The sequence below is a fragment of the Bombina bombina genome, chromosome 2 (assembly GCF_027579735.1).
Source record: "Bombina bombina isolate aBomBom1 chromosome 2, aBomBom1.pri, whole genome shotgun sequence".
Lineage (NCBI taxonomy): Eukaryota > Metazoa > Chordata > Amphibia > Anura > Bombinatoridae > Bombina > Bombina bombina.
In genome coordinates this window covers 178,359,656-178,373,384 of record NC_069500.1, presented here as the reverse complement: position 1 = coordinate 178,373,384, position 13,729 = coordinate 178,359,656, and the positions used below count along the sequence as shown (strand labels likewise).

General features: G+C 38.9%; 1 protein-coding gene across 3 annotated transcripts in view; it reads left to right on the top strand.

The window, feature by feature from the left end:
- The window catches only part of TENT2 (terminal nucleotidyltransferase 2), a 153,710-nt gene that overhangs the window by 94,346 nt on the left and 45,635 nt on the right, over positions 1 to 13,729 (top strand). For all 3 annotated transcript variants that reach the window (XM_053701362.1, XM_053701361.1, XM_053701363.1), the window contains one exon: positions 8,094 to 8,185. In XM_053701362.1, coding sequence (XP_053557337.1) covers positions 8,094 to 8,185 — 92 coding nt within the window. The remainder of the gene's footprint in view (positions 1 to 8,093; positions 8,186 to 13,729) is intronic.

Here is a 13,729-nt window from a genome sequence, read left to right as displayed (position 1 = left end):
CCAGCTGTTGTTTGTAATAATTGTCATGACAAACTTGTTAAAGCAGATAATATTTCCTTTAGTAATGTACCATTGCCTGTTGCAGTTCCCTCAACATCTAAGGTGCAGAATGTTCCTGATAACATAAGAGATTTTGTTTCTGAATCCATAAAGAAGGCTTTGTCTGTTATTTCTCCTTCTAGTAAACGTAAAAAGTCTTTTAAATCTTCTCTCTCTACAGATGAATTTTTAAATGAACACCATCATTCTGATTCTTTGGACTCTTCTGGTTCAGAGGATTCTATCTCAGAGATTGATGCTGATAAATCTTCATATTTATTTAAGATGGAATTTATTCGCTCTTTACTTAAAGAAGTACTAATTGCTTTAGAAATAGAGGATTCTAGTCCTCTTGATACTAATTCTATACGTTTGGATAAGGTTTTTAAAGCTCCTGCGGTTATTCCAGAAGTTTTTCCTGTTCCTAATGCTATTTCTGCAGTAATTTCCAAAGAATGGGATAAATTGGGTAATTCATTTACTCCTTCTAAACGTTTTAAGCAATTATATCCTGTTCCGCCTGACAGGTTAGAATTTTGGGACAAAATCCCTAAAGTTGATGGGGCTATTTCTACCCTTGCTAAACGTACTACCATTCCTACGTCAGATGGTACCTCGTTTAAGGATCCTTTAGATAGAAAAATTGAATCTTTTCTAAGAAAAGCTTATCTGTGTTCAGGTAATCTTCTTAGACCTGCTATATCATTGGCTGATGTTGCTGCAGCTTCAACTTTTTGGTTGGAAACTCTAGCGCAACAAGTAACAAATCGTGATTCTCATGATATTATTATTCTTCTCCAGCATGCTAATAATTTTATCTGTGATGCCATTTTTGATATTATTAGAGTTGATGTTAGGTTTATGTCTCTGGCTATCTTAGCCAGAAGAGCTTTATGGCTTAAGACTTGGAATGCTGATATGGCTTCTAAATCAACTCTACTTTCCATTTCTTTCCAGGGAAACAAATTATTTGGTTCTCAGTTGGATTCTATTATTTCAACTGTTACTGGTGGGAAAGGAACTTTTTTACCACAGGATAAAAGATCTAAAGGTAAAAACAGGGCTAACAATCGTTTTCGTTCCTTTCGTTTCAACAAAGAACAAAAGCCTGATCCTTCGTCCTCAGGAGCAGTTTCAGTTTGGAAACCATCTCCAGTCTGGAATAAATCCAAGCCTGCTAGAAAGGCAAAGCCTGCTTCTAAGTTCACATGAAGGTACGGCCCTCATTCCAGTTCAGCTGGTAGGGGGCAGGTTACGTTTTTTCAAAGAAATTTGGATCAATTCTGTTCACAATCTTTGGATTCAGAACATTGTTTCAGAAGGGTACAGAATTGGTTTCAAGATGAGACCTCCTGCAAAGAGATTTTTTCTTTCCCGTGTCCCAGTAAATCCAGTGAAAGCTCAAGCATTTCTGAATTGTGTTTCAGATCTAGAGTTGGCTGGAGTAATTATGCCAGTTCCAGTTCCGGAACAGGGGATGGGGTTTTATTCAAATCTCTTCATTGTACCAAAGAAGGAGAATTCCTTCAGACCAGTTCTGGATCTAAAATTATTGAATCGTTATGTAAGGATACCAACGTTCAAGATGGAAACTGTAAGGACTATATTGCCTTTTGTTCAGCAAGGGAATTATATGTCCACAATAGATTTACAGGATGCATATCTGCATATTCCGATTCATCCAGATCATTTTCAGTTCCTGAGATTCTCTTTTCTAGACAAGCATTACCAATTTGTGGCTCTACCGTTTGGCCTTGCTACAGCTCCAAGAATTTTCACAAAGATTCTCGGTGCCCTTCTGTCTGTAATCAGAGAACAGGGTATTGTGGTATTTCCTTATTTGGACGATATCTTGGTACTTGCTCAGTCTTTACATTTAGCAGAGTCTCATACGAATCGACTTGTGTTGTTTCTTCAAGATCATGGTTGGAGGATCAATTTACCAAAAAGTTCTTTGATTCCTCAAACAAGGGTAACCTTTCTGGGTTTCCAGATAGATTCAGTGTCCATGACTCTGTCTTTAACAGACAAGAGACGTCTAAAATTGATTACAGCTTGTCGAAACCTTCAGTCTCAATCATTCCCTTCGGTAGCCTTATGCATGGAAATTCTAGGTCTTATGACTGCTGCATCGGACGCGATCCCCTTTGCTCGTTTTCACATGCGACCTCTTCAGCTCTGTATGCTGAACCAATGGTGCAGGGATTACACTAAGATATATCAATTAATATCTTTAAAACCGATTGTTCGACACTCTCTAACGTGGTGGACAGATCACCATCGTTTAATTCAGGGGGCTTCTTTTGTTCTTCCGACCTGGACTGTAATTTCAACAGATGCAAGTCTCACAGGTTGGGGAGCTGTGTGGGGATCTCTGACGGCACAGGGAGTTTGGGAATCTCAGGAGGTGAGATTACCGATCAATATTTTGGAACTCCGTGCAATTTTCAGAGCTCTTCAGTTTTGGCCTCTTCTGAAGAGAGAATCGTTCATTTGTTTTCAGACAGACAATGTCACAACTGTGGCATACATCAATCATCAAGGAGGGACTCACAGTCCTCTGGCTATGAAAGAAGTATCTCGAATTTTGGTTTGGGCGGAATCCAGCTCCTGTCTAATCTCTGCGGTTCATATCCCAGGTGTAGACAATTGGGAAGCGGATTATCTCAGTCGCCAAACGTTGCATCCGGGCGAATGGTCTCTTCACCCAGAGGTATTTCTTCAGATTGTTCAAATGTGGGGGCTTCCAGAGATAGATCTGATGGCCTCTCATCTAAACAAGAAACTTCCCAGGTATCTGTCCAGATCCCGGGATCCTCAGGCGGAGGCAGTGGATGCATTATCACTTCCTTGGAAGTATCATCCTGCCTATATCTTTCCGCCTCTAGTTCTTCTTCCAAGAGTAATCTCCAAGATTCTAAGGGAATGCTCGTTTGTTCTGCTAATAGCTCCGGCATGGCCTCACAGGTTTTGGTATGCGGATCTTGTCCGGATGGCATCTTGCCAACCATGGACTCTTCCGTTAAGACCAGACCTTCTGTCACAAGGTCCTTTTTTCCATCCGGATCTAAAATCCTTAAATTTAAAGGTATGGAGATTGAACGCTTGATTCTTAGTCAAAGAGGTTTCTCTGACTCTGTGATTGATACTATGTTACAGGCTCGTAAATCTGTATCTAGAGAGATATATTATAGAGTCTGGAAGACTTATATTTCTTGGTGTCTTACTCATCATTTTTCTTGGTATTCTTTTAGAATTCCGAGAATATTACAATTTCTTCAGGATGGTTTAGATAAGGGTTTGTCCGCAAGTTCCTTGAAAGGACAAATCTCTGCTCTTTCTGTTCTTTTTCACAGAAAAATTGCTATTCTTCCTGATATTCATTGTTTTGTACAAGCTTTGGTTCGTATAAAACCTGTCATTAAGTCAATTTCTCCTCCATGGAGTTTGAATTTGGTTCTGGGAGCTCTTCAAGCTCCTCCGTTTGAACCTATGCATTCATTGGACATTAAATTGCTTTCTTGGAAAGTTTTGTTCCTTTTGGCCATCTCTTCTGCCAGAAGTGTTTCTGAATTATCTGCTCTTTCTTGTGAGTCTCCTTTTCTGATTTTTCATCAGGATAAGGCGGTGTTGCGAACTTCTTTTGAATTTTTACCTAAGGTTGTGAATTCCAACAACATTAGTAGAGAAATCGTGGTTCCTTCATTATGTCCTAATCCTAAGAATTCTAAGGAGAAATCGTTACATTCTTTGGATGTTGTTAGAGCTTTGAAATATTATGTTGAAGCTACTAAATCTTTCCGAAAGACTTCTAGTCTATTTGTCATCTTTTCTGGTTCTAGAAAAGGCCAGAAAGCTTCTGCCATTTCTTTGGCATCCTGGTTGAAATCTTTAATTCATCTTGCCTATGTTAAATCGGGTAAGACTCCGCCTCAGAGGATTACAGCTCATTCTACTAGGTCAGTTTCTACTTCCTGGGCGTTTAGGAATGAAGCTTCAGTTGATCAGATTTGCAAAGCAGCGACTTGGTCCTCTTTGCATACTTTTACTAAATTCTACCATTTTGATGTATTCTCTTCTTCTGAAGCAGTTTTTGGTAGAAAGGTACTTCAGGCAGTGGTTTCGGTTTGAATCTTCTGCTTATGTTTTTCTTTAAACTTTATTTTGGGTGTGGATTATTTTCAGCAGGAATTGGCTGTCTTTATTTTATCCCTCCCTCTCTAGTGACTCTTGTGTGGAAAGATCCACATCTTGGGTATTCATTATCCCATACGTCACTAGCTCATGGACTCTTGTTAATTACATGAAAGAAAACATAATTTATGTAAGAACTTACCTGATAAATTCATTTCTTTCATATTAACAAGAGTCCATGAGGCCCACCCTTTTTTGTGGTGGTTATGATTTTTTTGTATAAAGCACAATTATTCCAATTCCTTATTTTATATGCTTCGCACTTTTTTTCTTATCACCCCACTTCTTGGCTATTCGTTAAACTGATTTGTGGGTGTGGTGAGGGGTGTATTTATAGGCATTTTAAGGTTTGGGAAACTTTGCCCCTCCTGGTAGGAATGTATATCCCATACGTCACTAGCTCATGGACTCTTGTTAATATGAAAGAAATGAATTTATCAGGTAAGTTCTTACATAAATTATGTTTTCTTTCTTTATACACTACAGTCACCACGGCACCCTATAGTTTCTCCTTTTTCTCCTAACCGTCGGTCGAATGACTGGGGGGCGGAGCCAGAGGGGGAGCTATATGGACAACTCTTGCTGTGTGCTCTCCTTGCCATTCCCTGTAGGGGAGGAGAATATCCCACAAGTAAGGATGAAACCGTGGACCGGACACACCGTTGGAGAAAGTAATTTATCAGGTAAGCATAAATTCTGTTTTTTGTAATCATGTCTTGAGTGACGACTTGACCTTCAATGGGTTTCCGGTATAAATCTGAAATTACCCTACTCCTAGTTGACATCACAAGACAATGTGATAACCAAAAAGTTTTTGATCGCTTTTTTGATATCTTTGTTTGAAAAAGCAGAAATTAAACCTTTTGGAGCCGGCCTATTTTTGGTTTAGTACCCTGGATATGGCTTTCTGATTGGTGGCTACATTTAGAACAAAGAAAAATTGATAATAGGAGTAAATAAGAAAGTTTTTTTAAAATTGCATGCTCTATCTGAATTACAAAAGAAAATATTTGGGTATAGTATCTCTTTAAATATAGACTATCATTTACATTTTAGAACACAAAATTATTTTAATACTTTTATTTTGAAGTAATGATGTATTTCTGGTATTTTTACATGTTTTGCTATACTTCTTTTGAATTTGTTTTTAGTAATTTAATGTATTAAAGGGACACTAAAACCAAATTGTTTTCTTTCATGATTCAGATAGAGCATGCAATTTTAAGCAACTTTCTAATTTACTCCTATTATCCATTTTTCTTCGTTCTCTTGCTATCTATATTTACAAAGCAGGAATGTGATGCATAGGATCTGGCCCATTTTTAGTTGAGAACCTGGGTTATGCTTGCTTATTGGTGGGTAAATGTAAGCCTCCAATAAGCAAGCACTATCCATGGTGCTGAACCTAAAATGGGCTGGCTACTAAGATTTACATTCCTGATTTTAAAATAAAAATGGCTAGAGAATGGAAAAAAAAATTGATAATAGGAGTAAAATAGAAAGTTGCTTAAAATTTTATACTCTATCTGAATCATGAAATAAAAAATTTGGGTTTAGTGTCCCTTTGTTTTCTTTCATGATTTAGATAGAGCATTCGATTTTAAGCAACTTTTTAATTTACTTCTATTAATTTTTCTTCATTCTCTTGCTATCTTTATTTGAAAAAGAAGGCCTCTAAGCTAAGGAGCCAGACAATTTTTGGTTCAGTACTATGGACAGCACTTTTTTTTGTCCAATCAGCAAGGACAACCCAGGTTGTTCACCAAAAATAGGCCGGCATCTAAACTTACATTCTTGCTTTTCAAATAAAGATACAAAAGAATGAAGAAAATTTGATGATAGGAATAAATTAGAAAGTTGCTTAAAATTGCATGTTTTATCTGAATCATGAGAAAAAATTTGGGTTCAGTGTCTCTTTAAGGTAAAATCAAATAAGGCCATTGTATTTAAATTATTCAAGCTTCTCTTTTTATGAATCTAAATCTTTAGCTTTATTAAACATAAAAACTGTCATGACTTACCAGATGAAACCCCTTTTCCTAGGGGGCATGGACAGAAAAAAAAACTGCCCCCTTTTACTGGTCCTTTTCACTCCAGACCATTCCTAGTTCTGTCCATCATGGGCTCAAAGGCATCTTCTTCAGCTAGCAGTTCATCTTCCTGGCAGTCTCAATATAGAAGCATTTTTTACCAAGATTTTAAAGTTGTGAGAAATGCCAGAAATATACATGATGGCTACCAAGGCAGTTATCAAGTCAGCCAGTTCTTCAGTTGTTTCTAGTCCCCAGGATTTCTGGATGTGGATGTATTCACCCATCAGTGGAACTTCAAGCGGGGTTAAGTTTTCCCACTTATAGCTCTTATTCAGTGTCTTCTCAACAGGATCAGGAACAAAAAAAGGGAAGTTCATTGGGATCCTTTCTTATTGGCCACAGAGATCATGGTTTCCAATCCTTCAGCATCTGGCTGGCTGTCCACCTTGGATTCTACCAGTCTTTCCAGGAATTCTATGGCAAGGTTCTCTGCTGCATCCAAATCCTTGTAAGTTATGTCTAGCGGCCTGGCTGCTGAGTGGGCAAGATATGAGAAAGTTTAATCTTTCTGATGCTTTAATTTCAACTCTCTTGAAATCCAGACAACTATCTACGTCTACAGCTTATTACAGGATTTGGGATGTTTTTGTCTTATGGATGCAACAGAATAGTGGTTCTCTTGACAGTGTACAGATTTCAGATGTTCTTCTGTTCCTTCTCAAGGCTTTCCATCAAGGTCTTTCACCAGCTTCTCTGAGTACAGATTTTAGCTATATTTGCAATCTCAGGTACCAGATGGTCTCAAGATCCTCTCGTCCAAGCTTTGGTTCATATTCGATTTTACGGTCAGAACATTACCTCCCTGGGTTCTTCCTTTGGTATGAGAATCCCTTATGCAATCTCCTTTTGAATTTCTTAAAAGTGCATCTGTGTGTTTTCTTTGAAAACAATATTTTTGGTGGCCATAATTACCCTCCCTCATTTTTCATTCAGATGTTCTCAGAATAGTTACAGATTTTCTATCTAAAGTAGTATCAGATTTCCATTCCTCCAAGGATATTGTAGCTCCTATTTTCTACACAGAACAAAAATTATTGCAAACCTCTGTGTATTCTTGATGTAGTATGTTGCCTTCATTACTGTGTTGACAGAACCAAAGAATTGTTAGACTAGAAAACTGACATCCTTAAGGGACCTTGACATGGTCAATCTCCAGAAAAAACTACTATATCCAGTTGGTTAATCGGTTGCATTTCTAGAGCTTATCAGATGGGGGAAGTTACAAGTTCCAGATGGTCGCTACATGGGCTGTGGCAACATCTTGGGCATTGAAGAATTCAGCCTCCATTGTGAAAATCTGCAGCTTGGAAGAATCTCCATACTTTCATCTCACACTATAAATTAATGTGGTTTAATAAGCCTCAACAAAATGTTGGCGTCAAGTTTTGCATTCTGTAATTTCTCAATTATTTTGCATCTTTTCTTGGGATCTCTTGTTTCTTTTTTTGTCCCACCCTTTTTTTAAAAATTTCATTGTATTCATCTCACCTGGTAAGTGTCGTATAGGGAGGCCAAGATAATTAGAAATTAAAACAATAAAACAGAAGTTTCTATATCTGGCCTATATCCTATCCAACACTTACCAGAGTTTCCTGGGTCCTATTGAGCCTTTTTCATCCTATGATGGTAGCCTAGGTATGATCTGGAGGGAAAAGGAGACGCCTTTAAACGGGTAAAAGGGGGTGCAGAAAGTGTTGGATAAGATATAGTGCAAAATGTAGACATTTCTGTTTTATTGTTAATAATTTCTAATTTTCATACTGACAGTTGGAACAAAAAGCTGATTTCTGTAAGAGAAGCCAAAGCTATGCCAAGGACAGAGGGCATTGAATGGAGGAACAAATACATCTGTGTTGAAGGTAAAGTACAAAATTAACCAGTAAAATGTTTACCTACCTGTATTGCATTATTACCTGTATCCGATATTCATGAAGCATTTAGTACAAGTTTCTTTACTGTTCTACCTATTTAGTGAGAGTATTCACAGAGTATTAAATGGAGGTTTTTAAAATTTTAAAGTGTGTGTTTGATGGGAGTTGTGTGCAGTGAACTGCTGCTGGGAAATGCTCATGATCCCTTCCATTTTTATAGTCTTCTGCAAAACCAGGTCCACATACAGGGGCCTAGGAGATGAACATTTAATTCTTGAAGTGCATGGCTCACCCAGCAGATGATGATTCTACATGGAGCCAGAGACAAGACGAAAGTTTAACTGAGTTTCATGGTTCTTTAAGCAAGCAATTATTTCCTTTACAGCTTGTCAGACACGGCATGCACAAGGAGAAGCGTAATATATGGGGACACTGCCTCAGGAAAATGTTTTTTTTTTTTTCTCTAATATACCTGTCTGATCCCCCCCCCCCCAAAAAAAGCTAAGTCCAGCGCCAAAATACCTGACAATTGCCCTCTGAATGATAAACATCTTAGTCCTCTGCATGCCTCATCAGTATGATGTAACTATTTTCCTTCGGGTATCTAATCTTGTCGTGTTTTTGGTATTTGTAGCTGGACTTTGGGGGGGATGATTCACCGGCTTCCCTGTAAACTTTTTTTTTTTTTAATCCATTTTCCCCTTGGTTAAATATAATGCTAAATTCAAAGGCGCAACTAATATTGCTGAAAGGATGCAGGTAAACTCAGTGTGAGGTTACACCTGCCTGAATCTCTCCACTAGGAGTGTTTTTTGCGGTTTCTAGAGGTGTGGGCAGCCTTTATTTAAAGGGACAGTCAACACTAAAAATATTACCTAAACAATTTTATTGCCCCCATACGAAACGAAGCGTATCACTGCTTCACAATTCAGACTCTGTCTTGTGTGACTTATCCTGCGATCCAAAGTGTATTCTGACCGTTTAAAATGGCTGTGAATCTCCTCCCCATCATTTCTTCTCAAATCTTAGGATTTGATCACAGCCAATCAAATCCGTCTCCACGGTAAAATTGATGTGAACGTGGCCGCAGATTGCGCGTTCGAAGATTGCGCATGCGCTTTTTTCTCCATAGCCAATTTCTTTACCCGGATCTTTTTTTTTTTTTTTTTTTTTAATCTAGTTTTATACAGCACTGTGCAGAGCGAGAAGTTCTACAATATAATAGCATTGCGCTTCCTAAAACTTTCCCCTGCACTTCAGCTTTCAAGCTGTGAGTATAGCGATTATGTTCATTTAACAGCGCCCGGCATAGTGACGTCACTCTCAATATCGTGCACGGACGAACATAAAAAATAATTATTTGAATGAAGGAAGAGGGGGGAGGAGTTTGGGGGCCATTTGTATTTGAAAAAAGACTAAATGAAAAGTTTGATCGATAACACATAAGGATGGGTAAGCATAGCAGGCTGCATTGAGATTGAAATTATACATCCAAGTGTGTTTGTCCGAAGCTGTCATGCGCAGTAGAGACTGCACGAGGACAAACTGACCTGGGCTGGCTGCTGACACCTAATCAGTGAAGGGGGCAGAGCTGACAGGCCGTGGAGGGATGGAGCCTCGTCGTGAAGGGGGCAGAGCTGGGTGTGACAGGGCTGCGTGGGAGCTGCCGTGGCTGTCTGAGTGTCTGTGTGAGAGAGGGCAAAAGAGCGTGGGGTGAGAGAGGGCAAAAGAGAGTGGGGTGAGAGAGGGCAAAAGAGAGTGGGGTGAGAGAGGGCAAAAGAGAGTGGGGTGAGAGAGGGCAAAAGAGAGTGGGGTGAGAGAGGGCAAAAGAGAGTGGGGTGAGAGAGGGCAAAAGAGAGTGGGGTGAGAGAGGGCAAAAGAGAGTGGGGCGAGAGAGGGCAAAAGAGAGTGGGGCGAGAGAGGGCAAAAGAGTGGGGCGAGAGAGGGCAAAAGAGTGGGGCGAGAGAGGGCAAAAGAGTGGGGCGAGAGAGGGCAAGAGAGTGGGGCGGCGAGAGAGGGCAAAAGAGAGTGGGGCGGCGAGAGAGGGCAAAAGAGAGTGGGGCGGCGAGAGAGGGCAAAAGAGAGTGGGGCGGCGAGAGAGGGCAAAAGAGAGTGGGGCGGCGAGAGAGGGCAAAAGAGAGTGGGGCGGCGAGAGAGGGCAAAAGAGAGTGGGGCGGCGAGAGAGGGCAAAAGAGAGTGGGGCGGCGAGAGAGGGCAAAAGAGAGTGGGGCGGCGAGAGAGGGCAAAAGAGAGTGGGGCGGCGAGAGAGGGCAAAAGAGAGTGGGGCGGCGAGAGAGGGCAAAAGAGAGTGGGGCGGCGAGAGAGGGCAAAAGAGAGTGGGGCGGCGAGAGAGGGCAAAAGAGAGTGGGGCGAGAAAGCAAGGGGTGGGACCGCTGTACTGCAAAAAATGGCCCGTGTACACAGGCTTAAGGACTAGTTAATTAGGTGGCCATGCAACGAAGTTGCAGGACAACCTATTGTTGTCAGGGTTATTATTATTATTTTTATTATTCTGCCAAACTTATTCTATTGCCTATAACTCTTGAACTGCTAAAGCAAAGCTCTTAAAATCAGGTATGCTGGTACAGCCTATTGCTATGCTACATTACATGCAATATTGAACTCATAGGCCATAATGTTAGGCAGCCATATTTTTTGCGACAAATTTCGAGAAACGTTTAATAATCTTTAGCTCTGGAACTGCTTATCTTACACGTTTGAAACTTGCTGTGCTCAGTGCTGCTATGACCTAGATTTGCCATTGCTCGACAGAAGTGCCTTGGTCACATGATGTAGCAGCCATCTTGTATTTTGCGAAAATCTTTAAACATCATCTTCTCTTAAACCGCTTAGTGCAATAAAGCACAATTTTGCACATATTCTCCTTGCAAAGTCCTCTATCAAGTTTGTTCAAATTGCGATTTTTCCATAATCAACATGGCTGCCGTGAGACATTAACTTTTTATCAACATTTCATTGCGTAAATTAGCATTCTATACATTAGTTTTACAATATTTAACTATAGACACATCATTACACAGTCATAACCCTTAAAGACAATATTGCAGTTAAAATTTGCACTTCGCAGTCGCCTTCGTGAAGTAAAACATTTGCAAATTTTCATGAAACTTCTGCAAATTGTAGAGGTCTATGATGAGCATTAGTGTGTGCAATATGAAAGCCATACATTACATAGTGTGGCAGCCATTTTGTTTTCTATGCGCTGTTTTTAAAAACTACAAAAATCTTCTTCTCCGAAACCGCTTATGAGACAGACGCAAAACATAGTTTATAGAGTTATCTTATGACCTATATTCAGATTTGTTCAAGAGAAGTCAATTGGTCATGTGGTTTGGCAGCCATTTTGAATTGTTTAAAATTCGTTAACGATATTTTAAAAATAATAATAATAAAAAAAAAATTGTTTGACAAAAATGCTTTATTTTTGCCATGTGTATTGACATCTATGGTGAGCACTATTTTGTGTAATATGGAGGCTGTATATCTTATGATCGGGCAGCCATCTTGGTTTACGCGAAAATATCGAAAGTCTATTTTCTCTGCAACCACTTATGTAAGAACTGTGAAATTTGCAGTATAATCTTATATTGTGACCTCGATTAACAATTGCTCATTAGGAGAGAATCAGTCACATGATACGGCAGCAATATTGTTTTTGTTTATCGTAATTATTTGTAATTAAACTGCCTCTTTTGATTCAATTGCTCACAAAACACAAATTACTTATGCTAAACTCTTGAAATCAGTTATGCTTGTAAAGCCTATTGCATTGCTACATCTCATGCAACATTGAACTCATAGGTCATATGGTTAGGCAGCCATTTTTTTTTGCGACAAATTTCGAGAAACACTTAAAAATCTTCAGCTCTGGAACTGCTTATGTTACAACTTTAAAACTTGCTGTGCTCAGTGCTGCTATGACTTGTCATTGCTCAACAGAAGTGCCTTGGTCACATGATGTAGCAGCCATCTTGCGAAAATCTTTAAACAACTTCTTCTCTTAAATCGCTTAGTGCAATAAAGCACAATTTTGCACATATACTCCTTGCAAGGTCCTCTACCAAGTTTGTTCAAACTGCGATTTTTCCATAATCAACATGGCTGCTATGAGCCATTCGCCTTTTTATCGCTGTTTAATTGCGTAGATTTGCACTTTTATGCATTATGTTTACACTATTTAACTATATTACAGTGTAGCAAACACATGAGTACACATAATCATGACCCCTAAAGGCAATATTGCAGTAAAAATTTGCACTGTGCAGTCGCCTTCGTAAAATCAAACATTTTCAAATTTTTATAAAACTTCTGCAAATTGTAGAGGTCTATAGTGAGCATTAGTATGTGCAATTTGAAAGCCATACAATGCATAGCTTGGCGGCCATTTTGTTTCATATGCGCTGTTTTTAAAAACTACAAAAATCTTCTCCGAAACCGCTTATGGCACAGACTTGAAATTTTGTTTATAGAGTTATCTTATGACTAACATTCAGATTTGTTCAAGAGCAATTGATAGGTCATGTGGTTTGGCAGCCATTTTGAATTGTTCAAAAACGTTTAACGATATTTTTAAACTAATAAAACAAAAACCGTTTTACAAAAATATTTTATTTTTGCCATATTTATTGACATCTATGGTGAGAATTATTGTGCATAATATGGAGGCTGTATATCATATGATCTGGCAGCCATTTTGTTTTATGCGAAAATTTTGAAAATCCATTTTCTCTTCAACTGCTTATGTTAGAACTGGGAAACTAGCTGTTTAACCTTATATTATGACAGAGTCACATTTGTTCATGTTGAAGGAATTGGTCACAAGCTATGGCAGCCATATTGGTTTAAGCGAAAATTTTGAAAATGTGATTTCTTTGCAACCGCTCATGTTAAAGCTGTGAAATTTGCTGTATAGCTATATATTGTGATTTAGCAGCTTGTATGCCATTGCAAAGGCTATGCGCGTGGCCACCTCTATTGCTGCTTGCAGCTATATTTTATAATTGATTCTATGTTATTAGTGTTGACTGTCCCTTTAAGATATGTTTGCTGGATATGATCAGTAAAGTTTGCCTAATAGAATTCAAGAATAGTCCAGATAATTTAATATTACTGTTCCTTTGCTGTTGTACCCCTCTGTTTTCCAAGAAAGGGGTTCACGAGGATCTGCCTTTAGACCTTCAAACACTGAAGAAGCATGTGAGCAAATAAAAGTTCAAGATGGCACTTTTGATGCTAATTTCGTGTTATTCCTCCCAAGCATTTATGCTGACCGCAGTCCTCAGATTAATATGTATATATTACAATCACTGCTGCTTTTTAGAGCTCTCAAGTTTGCCTTGGGGTAAGATTGTTTTCACTTCTCCTGCACTTTCCACTGAGTCAAGAACTTTGAATAAAGGTACAAGTACTAATTGATGAATATTTTTGTTTAATTGTATCTCGTAGAGATTGAGGAAAACGTCTCTCACCCAGTGAATATGCTTGACTAATTCCTTTTAAAACCACTGATTC